This window comes from Uloborus diversus, chromosome 7 (assembly GCF_026930045.1).
Source record: "Uloborus diversus isolate 005 chromosome 7, Udiv.v.3.1, whole genome shotgun sequence".
In the NCBI taxonomy this organism is placed as follows: Eukaryota; Metazoa; Arthropoda; class Arachnida; order Araneae; family Uloboridae; genus Uloborus; species Uloborus diversus.
In genome coordinates, this window is record NC_072737.1 from 148,906,329 (window position 1) to 148,930,743 (window position 24,415).

At 31.2% G+C, this 24,415-nt stretch overlaps 1 protein-coding gene across 1 annotated transcript in view; it reads left to right on the forward strand.

The window, feature by feature from the left end:
- LOC129225967 (uncharacterized) overlaps nt 1–24,415 on the forward strand; it is a 60,324-nt gene that overhangs the window by 25,454 nt on the left and 10,455 nt on the right. The window contains exons 5-14 of the mRNA XM_054860536.1: nt 4,316–4,476; nt 5,595–5,730; nt 8,251–9,558; nt 11,783–12,197; nt 13,556–13,678; nt 15,592–15,698; nt 17,784–17,850; nt 19,242–19,323; nt 20,043–20,232; nt 22,825–22,965. Coding sequence (XP_054716511.1) covers nt 4,316–4,476; nt 5,595–5,730; nt 8,251–9,558; nt 11,783–12,197; nt 13,556–13,678; nt 15,592–15,698; nt 17,784–17,850; nt 19,242–19,323; nt 20,043–20,232; nt 22,825–22,965 — 2,730 coding nt within the window. The remainder of the gene's footprint in view (nt 1–4,315; nt 4,477–5,594; nt 5,731–8,250; nt 9,559–11,782; nt 12,198–13,555; nt 13,679–15,591; nt 15,699–17,783; nt 17,851–19,241; nt 19,324–20,042; nt 20,233–22,824; nt 22,966–24,415) is intronic.

The following is a 24,415-nucleotide window of genomic DNA, read 5'->3' on the forward strand; positions in this document are numbered from 1 at the left end:
TAATCACACCTGAAGTCACATCTTTTGATAATTTAAACTACATGTAATTAAAAATTAAGCATTGTATTTTTGGACACATAATGTATGATGCATAAAAAAGTGTTTGTGTACTGTCTAACCACGGATTGTATGGAAAGGCAAACATCCGGTTTACGCGCCGAAATGGAAGCATCTATTAGTTTTCAGGGATGTCAGATTTTGTAGATGTATGTTAGCCTCTAAATTAAGCAGAGTCTCATTCAAATTTTTATTTTTCCCCTCATTCAGATGGAGTCTCCTTATCTGGCCATACAATCTGTGGTCAAACAGTATATATGCCCTTTGATATGATTTCACAGCTGAATGTTACATATGCTATATTAACGTTTGACTTATGTGAATAATACAAGAACAAATAGCGTAGCATACCTGCCAAGCCTTCCGGATTTCCCGGAAGTTTTACGGATTTTTATGTCCTTTTCCGTTTTTTCCGGTTATGAGCAAAATCTTCCGTATTTTTCATGTTTTGTAGGAAAAAAATAGTATCTCGCCAATTTTGGCGCTAACGATTCTTTTGTGGAATGCGGCACCGCGTTTTAGGCCAAGTATCCAAGGAAAGGTTGCTGTAGGAGAATGGCACGAGAAGAAGTGAGGCAAGATTATGACGTCACGGAGCGATACAGCGCATGACTTCATCGGGATCCAATCAAAGCAAGCGTCGCGCCTGGCAACTAGGGGACTAGGGGCACAATTTCGGCGCCGATTATCTTCTCGTTCTCTCAGTTCGAGCTGTTTTTGCTTTGTTCTTTTTTTAAAATGAGTACCAAATGTTATTCCTAAACTTTTATAGAAAGCAATAAAAGTAATATTTACTAAACGAAAGTAAGTTCAATTGATTTGAAATTCATAACTAATATATTGTTAAATGAAAAGAGGATAAGGGGTCCTGTTTGATTTTATTTTGCGTTAAAATCTTGTGGATAAAAATAAAAAAATCTTCCGGATTTTTTTTCTCGGAGGTTGGCAGGTATGGCGTAGTTATTGCGTACTACAGGTACAACATCGATGTTGATGTTTTCAAAACATTGATGTTTTATGTAAGAGTAGTGATGTGGATCGGGTAAATACCCAGCGGGTAGGTAAATATTTTTTGGGTATTTACCTGGGTATTTACCCAAGGCCTGGGTAAATACCCAAAAACTGGGTATTTTACAAAAATTGCAAAAAAGTGAATGGGATTTTTTTTAAAAATCTGAATGTGAAATAATTGGTAAAACTGATAGATACACAGTTTATAATATTTTTTTATTGAAAGACTTGATGAAATCATGAAAGAAACATATGGTGAACCAAAGAATCTTTCTTTTCAATGTCATAATTGGAGAAGTATAAGCAATTCATTATGAACTTCAGGATTTCAAAATCACAATCTAGGTTAGTCATATCCAAAATGAAAAAAAAGGAAGCATGAGGGATGTTTGGAAAAATAAACTGAGAAGTTATTAAGACTATCGTGTTATTTATTTTATTGATATTTAAGTGATAACATGAAAAATATAGAAACAGTTTTCACATTATTAAGCAAAAAAAAAAAAAAGCAAAATATTCTTTTCTGTTGCCTTGCTCATTTGCATTTGCTCCCCTGTAGGGGGGGAAGGTAAATATTTTTTTGGGTATTTTTCCGAAGGCAGGGTAAATCCCCTAATAATTGCGCATTTTGCAAAAAAAATTTTAGGTGGTATTAAAAGGTGACTATTTTCTTTTTTAAACATAAATCCTAAAATAAAAGGTTAAAAATTTTAAATGTTTATGTATATTATGTGTGTGTGTGTATATATATGTGTGTATGTGATACAGAATACACCTGAACAATTGAACTAAGTTTGGAGGAAATTTCTGCATAAGATATAGGTAAATAAATAGTAATAATAAATTGAGCGACATTTCGTTACATTTTGATGTCATGCAGGGACATATTACTGGGTTATAAAAGACTAGGACCTTAAAAAATTGATGTTTGCTTTTTTTGTAACCAGTTAATCTTTTTACTTTTTGTAGAATGGCTTTTTATATCTGAAATTTGGCTATCGACATTGATCAGGCATATCCAACACATTTAATGTGAATATCATATTAGATTGTTAAGCTGTTTCGCACAATAATTCTTTAAATATGTGATCAAAGTACAATTTTTGGGCAAAAATTTATTGTTTTGTATATTGTTGGTTGTATACAGAAAAGTATTTTAGTTGAATATAAATTTTTGAAATAAATACCCGGGTATTTACCCATTTTGAGTATTTACCCGGGTATATACCCTGGGTATTTACCCCTAAAAATAAATACCCGGGTATTTTACATCACTATATAAGAGCAAAAAATAACCTTTAAGAAAAGAATAAGAACCGATTGTTATGTTCACAAAAATACATTTATGGTAAAAGCAACATTATTAAATCAGTAATCTTGACATAATCAGCAAAAAAGTTTTCCATTGTTAATAGTCTGAAAAAATACTCTTGAATTGAAGAAATTTAACGTTTTTTTTTTTTTTTTTTTTTTTTTTTTTTTTTTTTTTTTTTTTTTTTTTTTTTCAGTACACAGTTTAATAGAATGTTGAGCATTGTAGTTTTCCACAAAGAGTTGTTGATTTATGTAATTAATTATGATTTTACTTTAAATATGCACCATGCTGTTAGTAGTGCATGTCTCAAATCGCTATACCTTTTGTGTTTTGAACATAATTTGTACACTCTTCTTCTCAATTCTGGTGGAAGTAAATCTATTTCGACACAATATTTATTATCATGAGTCATTTTCCTCCTGTATTATCAAGCTTGGAAAGTTTTACTAATTTCACCAATTAATCATTTGATTCTTGTACTACTCTGTTGGAAAAATTAAAAATTACTCCAAAATTATTCTTTTAATTTGATTTGAATTGATGTTTCAATGTATTGCATTTTAAAAAAAGCGTCAGTTGCTCCTTATGTTTTTTTGCTTTATTTGATTACAAAGTAAGATATTTTTCATTATTAATACTACTCTTATTGTCATTGACTTTGCTAGTACAGCTCAAAAATCTTGTTTATAAATCGATGAATACAGACCCCCTTTCCCCCCTCAAAGCATCTATAAGAGTTCATAATACAAAATATATTGTATCTAAAAATGAAAAACATTGAGGTTTTTGGGATGATGTATCAATTTCGTTGATGTTTTAATTTTGAACATCAATGTTTTGAAACACTAATATTTTTCCATTGATGTTGAACCTCTATTTTGCGCAAAGTAGAGAGATATTATTCATATTAATAAATCAGTGTTATCAATATATGTATTTACACATGAGTGTTAATAATAAGTTTAAATTCTTGTACAGTAAAAACTGAAATCTTAAAAAGTGTTAGATATCAAATTACAGAAGTCATGCCTCATAGAATTCTAGCTAATCTAAATGAGTCTGATTTTAAAAATTAAAACTAAAGATTCAGAAAAGAGAAATCTTTCTAGATGATTATCAAGTTGGTATTCCAAAAACTCAGGAGAATCTTTTAATTTTGTGTATTAATGCACAGTGACATTGCTTTAATATGTAAAAATATATTTGCTCCTCTCCCTTCTACCCTTTTTGTGGCAAAGTTGTGAACAGTTTATTTGTCAGCTGGGACCTGGGCTATTATCACAAGAAAAGGAACAAAATAAAATACTAACCAAATTTGATTTTTTGGTTCTTCTGAGTATTTGATTATCTGGATCTGTATAAATTAATTACATTGATCCAGATAAAATAATAGTAAGTAAGCAGTCATTTTTAGCCCCCGACACACAAAGGAAGGGGGTTATAAGTTTGATGTGTCTGTATATCTGTGTGTTTGTCTGTGGCACCCTAGCACCTAAACGGATGGATTGATTTTGAAAAAGAAAAATTTGTTTAAAAGGAGAGTTGATCGAGAGTGTTCTTAACTAAGTTGCATCTTTGGATGACATTAATTAACGAAGATATTAATTATTCACGCGATTAATAACCAAATTCATTGTTGGCCGACAAGGAAATTAAACGCGATGATTTAAAACTTTTATCTGTTGCCAATTTCTCTTTATTTGCAAATAAAATACTTGACATTGATTTCTGATAATGTAAGTCTTTTAAAATGATTTTCAATTTTACCTCTTGATTCTGCAGTTGCGACTCAGTCGGGGCTTTTTAAAATGTTTAATTTTATCGTTCACACAAGGGTTTATTATTGTATGTTTCAAATGTGTCGTAAGAAACCATGCCATTGCAAATGTTTTGTGTTTTGTTGATTTATTTGTAATATTTATCTATTTGTAGGAAGACAAATTGGACACTAGTCTAACAGAAAATTATAGTGATATTAAACTTCTCATTACCAAGACTTTACATGAAATCCAGCCATGGTTTCATGGTCCTCTTTCTCGTATTGAAGCTGAGCGAAGCATTGAAGAAAGTGGTCATAAAGATGGAAAGTTTCTGTAAGATTTTTTTTTTTTTTTTTTTTAACTGAACTATGATTTTTTTCAATGAGAACTAATTTCTGTATCATTTAAAACATTTTTTAAATTTTTTTGATATTTTCTAATATAGTCGACGCTTTTTAAAAGACCTCCTATTGCTGTGACCCGTCCATAATAACGACCAATTAATGAAGTCCTATTTGATGTTCCACAGATACAATGCTATTTTAACATTCTTTAAAACGTTCAAACTGAACTATTCCTTCCAAAATAATATCCAAAATTAAGAAATTTCAACTTATTTGTAATTTTCAGAAATATCTATTCAAAAACTAATACTTAACAGTTTCACATTTCTTAAGGTAAAATATTTCCACTGAAAGTAGTTATTTGATGATTAAGGGTCAAAAAGTTGACGAGAATTGTGCACAAACACTAGTCATTAAAAAATATTGTTTAAAGAAAAAGCAAAGTTCCTACAGTAGTATCTAATTAAGAGGTGAAATGCTAAATTTTGAAAAAAAATCGCAAGGAAGGAACAAAGTCATGATCTCTTGTTAAAAAATAACTTATTTCTCTCAGTCCATCTTCATCGGGGACTAAAACAGATTAGGTCCAGAGCCTGCTGCTGGCTATCACATTTGTATTTTCAGTGCATTTTCTTGCTTAAGGTATTGTTTTAAAGATGTCTCTAATTTATGATAGTATCTATTATTTTGTATCCACAATTATTTATTGTTTTGTTACTTTCTTGATTTTCTTTTAAAATAAAGTGTAACTTGTAAAAGATTTTCCAGTATTTTTAAATATGGCTAAAAACAAGGAATAGCTTGTACTCTTGTGTTATAAAGGCCCCTCTTTACAGCAACCGATTTTGTTAGGACGACATGGGCCGTTGTAACGAATGTCGACTGTATTATTTTAGTTAGTACATTTTCATATTGTTGTGAGACAGTTTTCGCTTAAAATGGTTATTCTTATACTTGATTCTTTTTTGGAAAATGAATCTAGTTTTGCTTTGTATGAAATAGTTTTGCATCCCCCCGGCCTATTTTTTTTACATATTTGTTGAATGCTTTTGTGGAAAATAAAGCTGAAAAGTATGTATGCATTTTTCCCTCTTTCTTTACTTGCAGAGTAAGGGAGCGTGATGACAGCAGTTATGCCTTATGTTTAAGTCATTCTGGTCGTATTAAACATTATAAAATTGATGTCCTACCTTCAGGTGAATTTGCAATACAGGATGGACAAAGGTTTCCAAGTATTATGGCTGTAAGTTTTGTCCTTTTTTTCTAAACTTGTTATTTATATATATTCATATAAATATGTATGTTTGCATATTTTTATGATACATTTCAGCACATTATTTAAAAGTCTTTCTTACATATATTGTCAGCCCCACTTAAACAAAAACCGTCAGTTCCAAGAAATATTATTTGATTAAGCGGAGTATAAGATGCAGGGAAATTTTATTCACCTTTCCTGGTTGACAACTTTTTCTTATAACGTAATAATAAATCAATATCTAAGTAATAGAAGGAAGAAATATTTTTGATTAAAAAGCGTTTTAAATAAACTAAAGCAATCAACAAAATAGTATAATAATTAAGTACATATAATACAAGTACGTATGAAAATTATAAATATCTAACTTACTGCTTGAGGTATTAAAACTTTGTTTCGACACATTTTTTTCAGTTCATATTGTTTGGAGAAATTCCATAATAGAGGATTCTTTACTCAACGTATTTTTAGAACACTTTTCTGAACTTCAATTACTGTGTTTTACGTAATTAATATTTATGAATTTCTTATCGTCTGCGATGTTTATATTCCGTTGTGTTTTTTAATTTAATTATCGACTGTCTGTTGGGAATAGCAACTATAAAAGAAACTACAGTGAAATCCCTCTAATGCAGACACTAATGGGACTCATTTTTTTGCCCGCTGGACAGTGGTTTAATAATGTTATTTGCATTGGAATCGAGGAATTAAAAATTGTCCGAATAAGAGGGGTGTCCGTTAGGAGGGGTTTTACTGTATATAGAATAGTGGAAATGCTTTAATGGAATATGAATGTTGTTTTTCCCGCCTGTTTGCCGAAAAATACTATTTGAAATTTTTACGTTAATAATTGCTCTTATTTAATTTATTTTTAACATATTCAAAATTTTTCTCGGCAAAAATATATGCGAAAGCTGATTACTATTATATGAATGTTGTTTTTCCCGCCTGTTGTTTGCCAAAAAATACTATTTGAAATTTTTACGTTAATAATTGCTCTTATTTAATTTATTTTTAACATATTCAAAAAATTTCTCGGCAAAAATATATGCGAAAGCTGATTACTATTATTCGATTATTCGGGGAAATTATTCGATTAAGCAGGGATCTCTAACATTACACCTATGCAGAAATATTGGGTTCTGGGAGTTTTTATTCGTATAAGCGTGGTATTTGTTTGTCCGTTACCCAATTAGGCGGAGCTGACAATAATTCTTTCACATTTAAAACTCACCAAAAATTTTTCAACTTTATTAAAAACTTTTGTTGCTTGTTAATATTTTGCACTATTCAACAATTTAGAGCCTGCTCTAAGCATTGGTCACTGTGCCAAATGGGATAAAATCTTAACTTTGGCCAAATAATCTCTGATTTGACATATTGGCAAACAGAAAATTCCCAAAAAATTCAAAAAAGGAAAAGAAAATGGAAAAAGTTTTCCCTTCCATCCTCAAAGTTATTAGAAATTCTGCAAGAAAAAAAAAATGCCAAATTGGGAACTCATTGTCTTATGCATTGCTATTAAGTGTTTACTTAATTTAAGTGGTATGATGCATATTTAAAACACAAGCACTTGTATTTTACATTTTATGAAATTATTACTTAGTTTTCTGTTTGAAGTTTTCTAAAACAAATTCACCATTATTTTTGTTTATTTATTTTTTTATTTATTTATTTATTTTTGAAAATTGGCTAACACTTATAAATTTTGGCTGATTTGTTTACTATTTGGAATTTCTAGTGCAGACGCTGACAGTCGATTTGGTTATATTTTCTTTCATTATTTCTCGCATATCAGTCGCATATTTGACATTATTATGCCACGCGTAGTATGTTTGCTGCGTATAATCTGGTGTAAGTCACTCCGCACATTTGTCCGTTCAACCCCCCCACTTTTAGAGGAAAAAGGAAAATGCTTTTACCACATTTTTTATGAGTAAACATTTAGAAACTTTGGTAATAAAAGTGTTTTTCATGAATAGCATGGTCTCTCTAGATTCTGATAATGGAACAACTGATATTTTATCAGCTGTATAGATGGAAACATAGTGGGAAGTAAGCAGTGAGTTACCGTCCTTAAGCTAGAGCTACATGCAATATACCAACAATCCAGTTTTGACATCCAGAGACAGTAGTTTTGTCCTTTTTATGAAGTCATCAGTGTGAAATCCTCTTGGAAGACATTATGATATTATGAAGAGATTTTTTTTTTTTTTGTAATTATTTTTTTTTTTTTTTTGCCAACCCTGTTTGTTAAGAAATAAAGTTGCAGAAGACTTTTCTTAATTAAGCATTACAATAGTAGTTCTTCCACAGCTTTGTCAGCAGTTCACAGCTGTGTTCAGCTCTGAAAAAACTTTTGAAAAAAAAAAAGAAAGAAAGTAGAAATAAATTATGTCATTTATTTTCAAAACCAATTTAAAAAGTATTTAATCAGAGCCAGAATGACTTTATGCATTGTACACTTAAATTGAGATGAGGATTTCTAATCTGATATTTTAATTCTAGCTGGTTAGCCACTACACATTGTTTAGTGATGGTTTATGGTGTTCTTTGCAAGATCCTTGTGTGGTTCCTCCTCGCAGAGCAAACGATGGGAACAACTCTCAAAATAGGACAAGGACTACAGAAGGATCTCAACCAGGAGAAAGTAGGAGTAGTGCAACTCATCATAACAGTTCTAGTGGTGGAACTCTTGAAAGAAGTAAACCATCTAGGCAAAGTCAAGGGACATCAGAAACAGGGTCGCCACCCTCAAAAGCTAGTCGTTTTTTAAACAGCTTGAACCAGCGCAAATTGTTCTCTAAGTTTTTTTCCACTGTTGCTCCCCAGTTTTCTTCTCAGACTCTTCCGCAAAATGCAGGTAACCAGAATCCATCCACGTCTCGTGTGCGATCGTGCTTGTATCCGTCACTCAGTGATGACAACTTAGAAGGAGGTGATCTCTCACGTGCCATTCATGCCAGAGTATCTCCTGACTTAATAAGCACTCCTTGCACTCCTCCCAACTGCTCCAGAAAAAGTTCCTTAACTTCCGTTGTGAATAACGTTTCTTTTAAGGAGGGGAAGAAAGGAAACATTCAAAAAGCCTCGAGTTTCGACTTTTTACCTGCTTTTTTATCCCTATTTATATACGGAGATGGTAGCGTCGGTGCTGATAAGAAATCTAAAAAGGATGGTATGGAAGTCACTAGTAGGAAATCCAAAGTCGAGAAGGAAAAGACTAATGAAAATCTCACGAACTGTAACGGAGCAACAGTTCACAGCTCTTCTCGAACTTTTGCAGAGGATGGTACGAAAGTGCATAAGTCTGCTCCCATACCTGCGCCTCGTTTATCTCTGGCGAAAAAAATGTGTAGAAGAAGTGGACCAGTCTATGCAAATCGGGAAGCATTGGCAACCACTGGCCGATCCATCAGCCTCGGTGAAAATGCTTCGAGTCCTTTGATTGAAAGGATCGATGGCAACAAAACAGTTCAAAATGGTTTGCCTATTCCTCAGCCATTCATCCGAAGTGCCTCTTCTCCATCCGTTGTTTCTCATTCCAAGGTCAAGCCACAAGCTCCGTCTTTACCCACTCGACTGTCAACCTCAGAAGGTAGTAGTTGTGAACCTATTATTTCTTGTATAACTGTCATTGACGAAAAGTGTAGGGCTTCTTCGCTGAATGGTCAGTTGAATTTGCAAGTCCAATTTCAGCCAGTGCCAAAACCTCGGAAGAAGTTCCCCTTCCAAGAAAACAGGACTGAAACCAGTTGTGAATCTTGTGCCTCAGTAGACAGTAGCACTTCTCCTACTTTGACAGAAATCTCAGAGGTATGCATTCTTTTTTTCACCCCTAATTGGAAGCTTCTTAATTAATTAAAGCAGTAATACAATATTATGGCCATGAGTGAAAATCTTCCATTATATCTGTTTTTGCTTATTAACTGCTGTTCAAATGTAAGCGTATTCTACAGAAAGTTTTTTGTTTACTATTTGGTTAAATTATCTTGAAAAAGATACACTTACTTAAAAAAATGTTGTAATCAACCATCCAAATCTCAAAAAATTTACTTGCTCCAAAAAAAATTTTCACTTTTAACCACTATTGTAATACAACCTAATAATAATTTTCATAGAATATTTCAGGCAATACTGGTAAAGCAAACTTTATATGCACTATTGTTTTCGGTGATCAGATGTGCCTCTATCTACCAATCACTATCTACCAATCACAAAACCAACAAAAAAGACTTTTTGTTGAGTAGAAATATTTTGTATTTTAGGATAAGTATTTAGTTTCATTCTGAATGTAATTAAGCAAGTGTTAATAACATCCATAAAAGACCTTAATTTTTAGAGCATAATTTTTGCTCCGTTGAAAATCTTGATTGCTAAATTTGTGCAAAAAATATAATTTTCTAGCTGTTGAGCAGCAGTTCTGAACCTGGGCGGAGAGAGGGAGGATAGAGGAATTTCAAGGGGGGCCTGAATGTATAAAACATTAGAGAAAAAAGTCAAGCTGATTATAATTTACTCAGTTTTATATTCACATGTAAATATTTTCGACATTACCACATATTTGAGATTCCATAGCGTAGTTTTCAGCTACATATCTCTGTCAATCTGGATTTTCAGCATTAGCATACCTTTAGTCAAATCATCAAACTGCACAAAGTGGTCATGGATGATGTTAAAGTGATTTGGGTATTACATGCCAGCCTCACTAACATATCACAAATAAATTTGTGTTTAGTTTTTTTTACTCCCTGAGTTAATGTGTTCCAATAATAATACTTTCAAAATAAAGATTTGTATGATACCTCATACTAAGTTTTGAGCATGAAATTTTTATTTGTAGTCCCAGTTTCAGTTTCTTTCAAACTCTGATTATACATATTTGTTTTGATCAAGTATGTTTGGGGGGGGGGACCTTACATTAGGGTTAAAGTTATGCCCTCAAGGGGGGGGGCTGGAAGGTCGAGTACCTCTGCTATTTAGCTTCATTTATAATAATGTGTAAAATTACAGTAAACAATATATGTTATATATATATATATATATATATATATATATATATATATATATATATATATATATATATATATTTTAAATAATTTTGTTGTTTTATTTTTAGCTCCTACTAGATTTTTTTCCTTTGAGCCATGTATGCACCAATTTCAACCGTTTAGTTTAGGAAACAAATAAAATCATTTAACTGTATTTTATTAACTATGTAATTACATAGCTGCTAACTCTCTGTTTATTTGGGAGACATCACATTTTTACAAATTCTCCCTGATGAAATAAATGTCTCCCAAGTTTTCATCAAAACAATGAAATTCACTGAAAAGGGATTTTCAGTGATTAGAATTTGGGGAAAACCCTACTGTAAACAATCACGATCTCCTAAACAAATTTCTTTAAAAATGCGGTAAAAGGTTTCCAATTTTTGTCTAAACTTTTTACCTGCTACCAAGAATATTTATCATCATTTATGTGAAAAAAAAAAAAAAACCCTTTGCTTAGTTAAAAAACAAACCTTTTTTTTTAAACCTAGAAGTTTTAGTTTTTTTAACTTCAAAAAAGTAATAAAGTCATCTCTACTTCATTGAATTTAGCAAACTTTCCATAAAAATTTATTCTAATGAGAGAGATATTCCAATTTCCAGAATCAAAATGACAAATTAAAATTGTTTGGTACCCTGAACATTTATTTCATTGAGCAAACTCTTCTACTATTCTTTTGACTAGTAGTGTTCCAATAAACAGGCTCAAATGTAGTAGTAGTCTCAATTTCTGAAAATTGGATCCTACTGGACTTCTGAAAGCCGAATCTTGCATCCTATACAAGCTTAATTTAAGAACTTGCTGCTTTATTTAAAATATCCCTTTAACGCTCAAATTTTAGTCGTTACATTTATTCATGTAAAATATCCGTGCTTTGACACAAAAGTCTCCCTAATTTTTAGCTTTAAATGTTAGTAGCTATGTAATTGTTCTCAATTTGTGTGTTGTATTCCTTGTTAATTCTATTCTTTTCTCTTTTTCTGTAAAGTTTGGTCAGGAATCTTTTAGTGAAGATATTTTTCCAAGTGATATTGCCGTCGATGAGAAAGATATGTCGCAAGATATTTCTACGGCGACCGAGGAGATGAACACCGCCAACGCCATTTCTTCGAGTGCATCTCAAGAAGTGTCTACAACTGCCCCGTTCGTCGATTGTGAAAATAGTGTCACTGATATCCTTTCTCATTGTGAACCGGAAAATAACCACCTTCCTTCCCAGGAGGGTGGAAATACTTTTATGCAGGTTGTGAATGAGGCAGTGCTGCCAAGTGATAATTCTGTGTATGTCAGCCTCAGTGGCAGTAGTGATGTAATATGTCTGCTTAGCAATGATGTTCCATCACCGCCGTCTTCCACACCTGCAAATGCGAATCACTGTCCTGAAGGCATTTTAATTGATATTGGTAAGAATGTTTTTTTATTAATTTAAATTTCTTATGTGAATTTATTTTTACTTTTCTTCTTAACTCCTTACCTTTCAGCCAGACACCTTGGGCAGGGATGGATACAAAGTGAGGGTCATGGGGGGTCATTACCTGCCCCCTAAACCATCAACAATATTTGAAATACACCGTCAGCTCAGTCATTTCCAGCCGAGGACTACAGTTTCATGCTTATTTGCACTCATCAGCCCGGCATAGGAAAGTGACTGAGCTGGAGATGGAAAACCACTTAAGGAAGCCAAGAGTGCCAAACAAACTGGTAGCTAATGTAGAATTAGCCCAGACCAGACAAGTGACCGAAGCAATGGTTCGGTTCAACTCGAAGATTGAAAGCAAGACATGGTATATTCAGTAAATTACCGCACAATAGCCAGGGCTAAGGCAGAAATACATGAAATACACCGCCAGCTCAGTCATTTCCAGCCGAGGACTGCAGTTTCGTGCTTAGGACTGCAGTTAGCACTCATCAGCCCGGCATAGGAAATTGAGAGTTAGAAATCTCCAAGCTAGTTAATGAGAAAGCCTAATTAGTATAGATGGTAGTTAATAGGGATGTTATAGATGGAAGACAAAATGATCAACAGAAAAGAGATAAAAGGAATTTTTTGAACTAGTTTTGGCAACAGAATGTGTAAGAAGAATTTGAACAGGTGCTATTCACTCCCGTACCTACCACTATTTGTGGTTTAAACAGTTAGATGGGACCCTGAAGACAGCTCTGATTTTTTGATCCAGACCAGAAGCTAAGCAATCCCTGGTCCAGCACCCCCAGAGGTATTGTTTCACTTGGAGGACTTTGACCACCAGCATATTTAACGTCCCCCAGTCACCATTAATGAAAACGGTGGATCTTCGAGCAGCGAGGATCAAACCAAGGACCCTCGGGTCACAAGCCCGATGCCTTACCGATCATGCCACCACGCCCAAAAGTCTTTGAACAGGTGCATGAGATAGGAAGTGGAAAGTCCAAACATTTTGTTAGTAGCCTAAATAAGTTACGCAAAATATTACTAAAGGAAAAGAACTAATAAATCAGAAAGTAAAAATGGTTCAAAATGAATATGTTATGTTGTACTGAGAAAAAGGAAGTTTGTGATTGATTGAGAGTTGAAAATTTCAATATGATTTTTATGGTAATTAGAAAAAAAAAATTTAATTTATTTATTACTTATTTCAATAAATATTTGAATAATACTTACTTTCATTGCTTCTGAAATAATTTAATAATATTTTTTGCTTTACTAGAGGCAACAATGTAGATTTTAAGCAACAATGTAATTGCATATAAGTGAAAAATACATTTTATTTCTATTTTCCAGATAATTATGATAAAAATACATTGTCCAGAGAGGAATCTGATTTGGCTTATCTTACATTAAGACAGTGTCGGAGAGGTCCTTTAAATTTGGATCAGAAATCTATTGATTTAAAGGAGAAAATTGGTGAGTTATGATACAATTTAAGTCTTTTATACTTGTACTGTATTGCTAAAATAAAGGTAAAAATACATGCGACAAAAGACTTTTGTAGATATCTATAAATTCATTTCTTTGCATTTGTAACTCCAAAACACGTATCTACAACTTTGTGTTAAATGCTGTAATGTTTCTAACAATTATGTAGTATTAATTCGAGCCTACTTATCGGAATATTGGTTAAAAAAATAACCTGTTTAATATATAAATTTTCAATGTACCAAGCCATTGTTATGTGCTTTTACGCATACCAGATAATAGAATATCCTACTTTTTAGAATAGTTTTTCATGACAAATTGGCTATTCTAATAAATGGGCTCAACTGTATGTTGCCTAGGTTCTAAAATAAACTGGTTTTTATTATTGAATTTTCTTTAAAATATTACAGTAATTATCATCAAAGTAATTTTAGTTTTTCTTTTTAGTATTACTTTTTTTTCCCCAGAAATATTTTAAAATATTTATAGCTAGACTTAATTTTACTCTTTACAATAAGAAAGGGGAATGTCATTTTTGTGCTGCTGTAGCTGAAGACTAAGTTAGATAGACTAGAGAGTAAACACAGAAGTGCAAGGTTCAAAATTACACATCATGATATAGTGAGATGTGTATCTGGTATTTACTTCGAAAATATCATCATATTTTGATGTTTTCAATACTTATTTTTTCAACTACAATGTTTGAAATATGAAAGTTATAAGTGTTAATTTTCCTAATTCATTCATTATTAAAAATGGCCAAAAAGTAGTATACTATATATAATCTATTAAGATCCTTAAATGTAATGCATTTATTCCTTTTTTGTTTTATATTCATAAAATTAGTAGCAATGTAGCAATTTTTATATTGATTAAAAAATGGCTAGTTAAAAAATGAAAGTAGGTGAGAGAAAAAAAAGTCATGTCTTATGACTGTGCACTGACTAATGCTTTTTATTTCTGAACTAGCTGCATTGCCCGGCTTTGCACGGTCTACCTCTATAATAAAAGTTGTGTCAAGTGACACATGTTTAACAATCAGGCTTCAATTAGAGAAAAAAATACTGTGAAGTTTGTCGTCCAAACAATCATTCTTAAAAAAGAGAACGTCAAATCAGAAATTCCCGAAAAAATTAACGGCAAACTTTCCTGATTATCTTCTGCTGGCGGTACAAAAAAAAAGGAAGAAGATAAATCATCAAATAATAATCAAAAGGAGAAATTTTTACCTCAAAACAAAAACAAAATTTTAATTCCTCGCTGTCCGGAAAAGAAAAGTGGCAATCTTCTGAAACTTTATTCACACTAATTTAAAATGAGATTACGCAAAGGATAATTTTCCCCATATGAAATTTTTGCTCCATCAGGCTTATTAACGCTTTTAAATTTTTTCCTGGCGATTTTACAGCCCTTTTTTTTAATTCGGAGAAAGTGAATATACGCTATGGGTGTTTTTCGCAGTCTTTCAAATGGAACCTGAATCAAAGAAATTGGATAATAATCTCGGGTAGAAAAAGCCATTTAATGCCATTTTTGGGTCCTAAAATTAAAATTCAAACTGTTCAGTACTTTTTTGGTGTTTAAAAACCCCCCTACGTTCCTTCTCGGGTGCCCAAGAATCTCCCTGCCAAATTGCGTCGAGATCCGACGCAACCTGTGGATTTGTATAGGAAACGTACACGCATATATACATACACACATATTCGTTGTTTTATTTTATATAGATTGAATTAAATAATTTTATAAAAGTGGCTAACAAAAAAAAAAAATTAATATAACAGTCAATACTAAAGTAACTCCATGATTGAGATGAATAACATTTTAAAGTAGCATACTAATTCTAAAATACATTCAAACATTACTTATTACAATAATCAATAAAGGATTATTTTATTCTTTAGGTTCCGGTATCTTTTGTGATGTTTTTAGAGGAGTGTTTTCTTCTGGACCATTGGAAGTGCAATTTGCAATAAAAATGCTTAAAAACAACAGCGTGCCTAACCCAAAAGTATGTATTATCTAAAGTAATATTCTACTCAGTTGTTGGATTTTTAATGCTAAAATTGTCCAAAAATTAATTTACTTTTTTTTTTTGTTTTAATAAACCGTTAAGGTGTGCATGTTTTGAAAAATTACATATCTTTTGAAAAGTCAAATCCTTTGCTTCCTATCTCTTCTACCCTGAACAGTGTTTGTACGTTTATTATTCTGTTCAGTTTTACATATATATATATATATATTGTGAATTATTTTTTTTAACTGTTACCCTATATTTTTCATTGTTTAGTGTACTTACAATTTATAAAAATGGAGGAAACAAAGGCAGACAACTTTTATTTGACTAAAAATATTTTTATGTTAACCATCTTGAAATTATAGAGATTGCCTTTAAAATTTAAGTGCTGCTAACTGGAAAAAACATATAATGTTTGTTCTAATTTACTCAAAAGCTTTGAACTTCCAAATGGATGATAGTAATGCTTATCTGAGGCTGTTTCTTATGGACCATCTGATGGCTCTAAATTTGAAATGATGTTGCTAAAACTGGTATAATGATGGAATGCTAGAAGTTTGCACAAAGATTGATATCACTAAGTTAATGCCTGGAAACTTGAAATACAAAAATGCTAATTTATTATACTACAACTAAATACGTTATAAAATTATTCAAAATTTGACCATACTCTAATGGTTTAGTGTGTTAATTTTGAATAACAAAATCTTATGGTTATATTTAAATGTAATTTTACACTTAGTATATGCATACTGATCAACTGTGAAAATCTCTTGTTTAAGCACTTACATAAAGTACAATGTTACAAATTCATTTCTTTTAAAGACAAACAATTCTGTTGCCATACTTTTACCAATTATAATCACGTGAAACAAATGGTTTGCAAAAGGAAAGAAAGAAAAAATGTGTGCGATCTTATTCTGATCACACATAGCACATGTTGGTAACTTTTATAAGATTTCTCATAAAATGCACTTTTTCATACAGTATATCCTTGATTTAACAGTTGTCAAGGCACTGGAAAAAGTTATCGATAAATCAAGGAGCATAGCCATTCAATGCAGTAGAAACCAGTGAAATGCAATGTTAAATTGAGGTAATTGTTAAATCCGGTATCGTTAAATCAAAGTTATACTGTATATTTTGTCAAAAATTGCACCACACATGAATTTTACACTCATGCATTAACATCCTTGGTGGGAGTGCCATTCGAATTTTCATTACTATTGGTATTGTGTGGAGAAAATATGTTCTTGTTTTCTTAAATGAAATTTAACTTTATGCAATAATCGTCACTGATCCAAAAGCACTGCTGAAGAGCGATCACACAACATTGCTGTAGAAAGCATTGACGATATTTACCATGTGTAGCCAGAGCTTCATAACTTGAAAACGAGGTGATTTGAAAAGATTTAAATTGTTCTCACTTAATTTCTGCTCTTTTTCATGATGAAAATCATTCAGGCTGAATACTGTTTCGAAGAAATGCACAACTGCGGTATATGAGTATGAAATAATAAAGTTCTTAACGCTTCATATAAGTATCCATTTGCACTTCATACAAATTTTTCTTGCTATTGCAACAAAAACACAATCCTGCCAGAAAACATAAAAAGATCCGGGAGTCACATGAAAAATTCCGAAGTCCACATTAGTGTCATGATTTCTCGTACTACTGCCAAAAGAAAAGACAAATACCAAATTGCTGTATTAATAAGCTAAGTGAAGAGTAACAGTAAAAAGACTTTCAAATCTCTATAAATAGGATTGAGTGATTTGGCAATGTGGAAATCAGCATAGCATGAAGTTAATTCTTTAGGCAGAAGCTGGTGTGACAAACTATGTTTGTTACAGATACGATAATTCCTTTGGATACAAGGAAGAACTTTATGGCTTTAAAATGAAAATTTGAACCATTTGGAAGTTTTTTAATTTAAAAAAAACTACAGCCCTCTCTACATTTTGTGCAGATTTATCGTAAACTGTAGATTTGTGTAACAATCATACGGATGCACTCTCTTTTAATTACATATGTGTATGTGTGACTACTTCTAATAAATGATTTTATTTATTTTTAAGAATGAAATTTTGAAAGAAGCTCAAACTATGATTGCTCTTGATCATCCACACATAGTGAGATTAATTGGTAAGTCTTTTTTAAATTATTATTTCTTCCTCCTTTCTGTGTGAAAGAAGTTAATGCACAGTGGTGTCATGTCATATGATAATTTGTGGTGTTTCCTCTGAAAAAATATAATAACTTACAATATGGTACTATAAATCTAATCATTTAGTTAGTCGTTAAAAGGTAGTACTCAATTGTAATTGTTTAGTTTATCCAAAATAAAAAGAAAAAAAAGCTGTTTTAAAATTTATCAACTGGAAAATCCGGAATGCATTTTATGTTAACATTAATCAAGAAAGCATGGTGTAATCAATGAAACAATTATTTTAAAGTTGATGAATTATAATATAAGAAAAAATAAATAACTGATTTGAGGGTGCAGTTGCTATTTTAACACATAAGTTTGCACTGATTGAAAATCTCAGATATATATCAAAATATCCCATATTTTCAAACTCTGCTCATAATTTTCACATGTGCATACACCACTTAATGTATGCCACTGTGTGCTTAGGTTTTTACCTTTTAAAGTTATAATTCTCAAGTTGAATACTGATAGCAGTATTCCATGAATATTCTACTTATTGGATAATTTTATATATTTGTTGTGTTAAAGGGTTTTTTTTTTTTTTCCTTTGAATGTCTGTTTCACTGACTTGTGAATTTAGCTACAATAACTACCTTTGTTAAGAATCATTAAAATATAAGCCAGTGGTTTCCAAACTTTTCATTCTCTCATCCTCTTTTTTTTTCATAAAGAAAGTGCTATACCCCCTTCAATTTTTGTTTTCATCCAATTTCATAAATTTTATCCTGAAGTTACAATTTGTTTAATGGATTCGAAAAACAGGTCCATACTTAATACAAAAAAAAAAATGCACCAAAACATATTTCTTATTATATTTTGATATGAATATTGATAATTCTACTACTTTAACAATTGAAGCAAAAAGACAGAAAAGTACTACACTAGTGAAACAATTTAATACAATATTATATTATATTGTATTGTATAAATATAGTAATGTTTATATATATATATATATATATATATATCTTAATACTATATTAGAACAATAGCTAGGTTTGCGTTTAGGCGCAAATTTGAAAATTTTCTCAAACTTTTGTGTTTTTGAAAAGGTATTGACATTTTCAATCTGGGCGCTCAAACATAGATTCCATAGTGATTCCTTTTTTTTTTTTTTTGTGAAACTAATTTTTCTTTTTAAAAAATATTATAAGAATAATAATTTTATTTTAGTTTTTAGTGCATTGAAAATGATATGATTGTAACAGCTGCGTGTCCCCCTTAGAAGTATTCTATGTATCTCTAGGAAAACATGGCCTTCAGATTGGAAACCACTGATATAATATGTTTAATATCAGTATAAAACATTCTTTTGTACTTTCAGGTGTTTCAGAAAGCAGTTCATTCATGTTAGTAACAGAATTAGCCCCTTTAGGTGCTCTTAGCAACTATTTAAGATCTCACAGGTTTGTGTAACATTCTTTTGCATGATCATTTAGTAAATACTTGAAATTATTTAGTTAATGGATTGCTATACTTCTTTCTCTTTTGGGTCAGAAACATTTGAAAACTTTCATATATTCTTTAAGTTGCAAGAGTGTTTGACAATGTAAAAGTAGAATTTTAAAAATGGCACCAAGTGTTAGTATTACTTAATTACTGTTATAGGCGTAGAGGAATACTTATAAGTTTTTTTTTAATTTTCTCAGTAGCATTTCGTCAAGAATTGGGTGCTATTTTTAACAGCAGATCCGAGTATTGCTACAGGGTTATGAATAAGTGTACTGTTGTATTTTAATTAAAGTAAATCTCGGTGTATTTGTTTATGAGTATTATTTATCTTACATTCCAAATGTTTTTTTCTTTTCTTTATTCAAGAAAATTCCACTTCTTTAAAAATATTTGCACAAAAACTCATGCCCCCCCCCCCCCCCCCCCGAATTAAGAATTAAATCAAAAGTTACAACAAGAACATAACTATCCAAATAGGATTGTTTTGATTATCTGTTTTTTGAATAATATTGATCTTTTATTTCATTCCAAACTTCATACTGTTAGGTTTTCTTGATATTCATTATATATTTAATTAATAATATGTATGTGCAATAATATGTGTGATTTGCAACATATTTTCAATAAGTATGTAGCCATATTTGAAAAATAATGCAGTATTTTTTTCTTTCAGGAACATTAATGTGTCTGAGATTCTTATATTAATGCTTCAAGTAGCTTCTGCAATGGAATACTTAGAAAGCAAGCAATTTGTTCATAGAGATTTAGCAGCTAGAAATGTTCTTTTAGTTAATGAAAATTTTGTTAAAATCAGTGACTTTGGAATGTCAAGAGCTTTAGGCCTGGGAAAAGAATATTATCGGGTAAGTTCAGCTTGATGTTAGGCTTGTGTATCATTTATTGACTTCTTCAAGTTATAGACTGGACTGGACACAAGTGGGTAAAACCAGTTGTACTCAAAAAAGGATTTTGCGAATACATTACCAAACTACCCGAGTGCTTTCTTCTTCACTTCATGCTAATTAAATCTAAATGGCTATTATGAAAACTTTGAAGGTCATGTTAGGTAATAGTCAAAGAAAGGTCTGTAGTTCTTTCTTTGATTGTTCTGTTAAAAAGGGAAAATGCTGCTCAGTGTCTTGTATATGGAAGACGGAATAGAGACGGTTTTGTCTATTGTTCTATCCATCAACATGGATATGATACTTTAATGTATATATTTTACCTTTATTCCACGAATTTCAAACTATTAATTTTGATGTATTTGAAAGTAAGAAACCATTGTGTAACATAATATATAGTATCAACTTTCTGAGGATTTTTTTTTTCTTTTGGTACTTAAAAAATGATGATTTGTACATATTACAGGTGTGATCATACAGTCATACCCACAACACCTAAAATTTATTATTTTGCAAGTACTAAAATTTTTTAGAGAGGTATTATGATACATAGTGGTTCCTTGTATTCAAATATGAAAAAAATAAAGGCAGAAGTTTAAAATTCCAGGAATAAAATACATATATATCATAATAACATCTGTGCAAATGCATTGAGCAATATCTATATGCATAAAGTGCTTAGTTTGTGGTGGCTCTCTCTTTTGCTGGATAGCAACAATTTATTTAATTTCAAAACAAAATAGGTAACCTTTTCTCAGGCATAACTTTGTGGCGAGTTTGTTTACTATTATTATTTTGGATGCTAAAATTTATTTTCCTGATAAAAAAAGACCTTACAACACAGCTTTGAAAATGGGTCATCAATGTGTTGTTAGATATCTTATTGCTAGGTAACCTGTTCCGATAATCTTTGCAATAAATTCTTAGTTTTCCCGTTGCATTTAACCGACACTCAACAATCCATAGAAACGCTAAGTGGTAAATGATTATATCTTGATTATTTGCAGTTGTAGATTCATTTGTTTGAATTAAAAATATTTTCTGCTTTTTATTATGAAAAATAAAATTACTGTTTGCTTAATTAGCGGTTTTTAAATCAAAACTTCTACATTCCTTAATTGAACTTGTGTACTATTTTGTCTTGAATTCTGCACAGCTAAAACTGTGTGAAAATACAAATATGACGACTAGCAACAGGCTCTGGGCTCTGCTAGGCTGGTCCTAGTCAGTTTATTAGTCCCCATTGAAGATCAATGGCCCTCTCAAAGCTAGCTACCCCCTTGCTCTTAACAACCTCTTTTGGTAAGCTGTCCAAGTGACCACGACTCTACCTAACTAGTATGTTTTCCTAATTTACAGCTTAGCCTGAGATTTAAATTGCTTAAAACAATGACCCTCTGCCCTGTTTTCTGTGCAAAAAATTAACTCATTAACACCTTTCATTTTGATAAATGTACACCCAGCTGAAACAAGTGGCAAAACAAGTTGTCAGAATGCCAAGTTTCAAATTCTTTAGAGGTTGAATTCTAACTCTGAACTTTATATATATATATATATATATACGAGTGCTTTCTAACATATGCTTGTCATGTATATGAATACTTTTGTAAATTTTTTTCCACATATCTTCTTTTCATTGTTATTGTACAAAGAAAAATAAAAAACATATCAAGTCATTTTTACTTGTCTAATCCAAAAAAAAAAATGTTACTTTATTAAAAACAAAAGGAAAAACATTCTTTGGTCAATATTTATCTAATTCTTTAATGTATATAAAGAGATACTTCTAGTTTGAAGCTTCAATTTTTGTGATACTTAATAGAAGTCTTTTAAGGACATAAGTTATCCTACTCGAAGGAATTTAAAGTTGTGGTTGTGGAAAAGGTGCTAAGAATTTATCACACATTATAGGAATACAATCTTGCTCTAATTTCATTCTAAATAAATCCCATTTACCTTAAAAACAACACAGGTTGATTAAGATTTAACTAATATCTCCCTTATAAGTTAAGATTAACAGATTTCAGAAGAGGGGTGTGTGTTTAACTTAGCTTATAACCATTTATCCGAGCTTATTTACGTTATTTCAAAATAGTATGTAAAATGAACATACATGTTAATAAAAAAAAAAGTATTCTTGAGACCCATGAGAAGCTTCCTGTACTGTCAATTTGGTAAAAATTATAATGAACAAAATTTCAGAGAGAAGTTTAATGAAGAAACATACATTAAAATGTTTCATGAGCAAACAAAGCAATTTTCTTCACTAAAAATGAGCTAAGTTTTTTAAATTTTTGAATTTAAAACTTAAATCCTAATTGCTAAAATCCAAAATTAAAGTTTTACACTAATTCCTCCATTTATTTCAAAGGTATAGCATTTTATTTGATGTATAACCACTTTACCACATTGACCACTTAATTCAACCTGACCCCATAGTATAAATTCTATGTTTTAGTTTTGATTTATTGAAAAATTCGGTATTTGTCTATTTCAAAAGAGGAATATATGAATGTAATGCATGCATTTGATGATTTTTTTCCCCTCCAACAGGCTGAAACTGCTGGGAAGTGGCCATTGAAATGGTATGCCCCAGAATGCATTTATTACTTCAAATTTAGTAACAAATCTGATGTTTGGAGTTATGGCATCACATTGTGGGAAGCACTCTCGTATGGGGAAAAACCATATAAGGTTTGTAATTGACATGTATTATTGTAATTAAATAAAATCTTCTAATAACATACCAAGATTTAAATACAGAGTGTTTATAAAGTTTTAAAGAAAATTTATTTGAAAAAACTACTTCAGACTTAGAGATAATCCTTTTTTTATTTTGATCTTTATCTCAAAAGGTTTTTCTTATAATCTTAATACACTTCTATGTGAGCACCTTTTGTAGTTTCAAGAAAATTTAGACGATTATCAACTTTGCACCAGGCACGACTGAAGCTAGAATTCACCTTCTGAGGGCTAGGGGTTGAAGATTCATCATAAGTCTTAATGTGGAAAAAAACTATCGTACTAGAATTGACTACCAAAGGTTCGCATGGGTTGACTCTCAACCCCCCCCCCCCCCCTTCCCTTGTTGGCACCTATGGAAATTTTTTCGTTCACAGAAACTATTTTCAGTTTTCCATATTAGTACCACCTATATGCCTTTGTTAATATTACCAACAGGAGGAAAATATTGATGAGATGAAGTTCCAATTAAAAAAAGAATTATGTATAAATCTTAGTTTTTTTTAATACGAATTATTACCATTTTTTTTAAAGCTGAAATTGTATAACTAATCAAAAACTGAAATGTTTTGCTTTTCCATTATATTTTGGGGTTAGGGGTCAAAATGTCTCCTGCCCAAAATGTCGCCGGTCCAAAATGGCACCTAGCCAAAATGTTGCCGGTCCAAAATTGTCACTGGTTCAAAATGTCGACAGTTCAGGAGCTTGCCGGTCCAAAATTCGCTCATTCAGTTGGTGAGAAAAATGCAAATGTACAAAAATGCTGTTTAACATCAAATTTGCGAATTAATGGTGACTGCTTTTAATGAATGTCTCCGTTAAAAATGGGACTGGACTAAATGAGTTTCTTGATGAATTCTAAAAAATTTCTCCCATTTTAACTCGTAACTCTCGGCTGTTTTTCAGTTAACAAATAGAATACGAGCAAACCAGGGTCGTAACCAGACTTTTGTTTCGGAGGGGGTTTTACGAAACACATTTTTTTAAACATTTATATGGTCTATCAAATTTGGTTCATGTATATTCTGTTGATTTTTGTTACAATAGATTATCTAATTCGAGGGAGGGGATGTTCTTACAAAACGCCATGTTTTTACATAATAAATATTTCTCAATAACTGCCATAAACACACAATGAGTCTGTACAATTTTCCAGTCATACTAATTTCATTTCCAAAATAAAATTGAAATAATAGTAATAACAACAATATTATTTTTTTCACCAAAATATGAATAAATAAATAAAATAAATAAATAATAGAAAGCATTTCTTTGGATGAAAAATTTCGGAGGGGGTTTGAACCCTATAAACCACCCCTTGCATACCGACCTGGAGCAAACCCACTTTTCCTTTTAACTTTCTTCTATGTCTAATATATAAAAGAAAGTATTGGATTCGTTC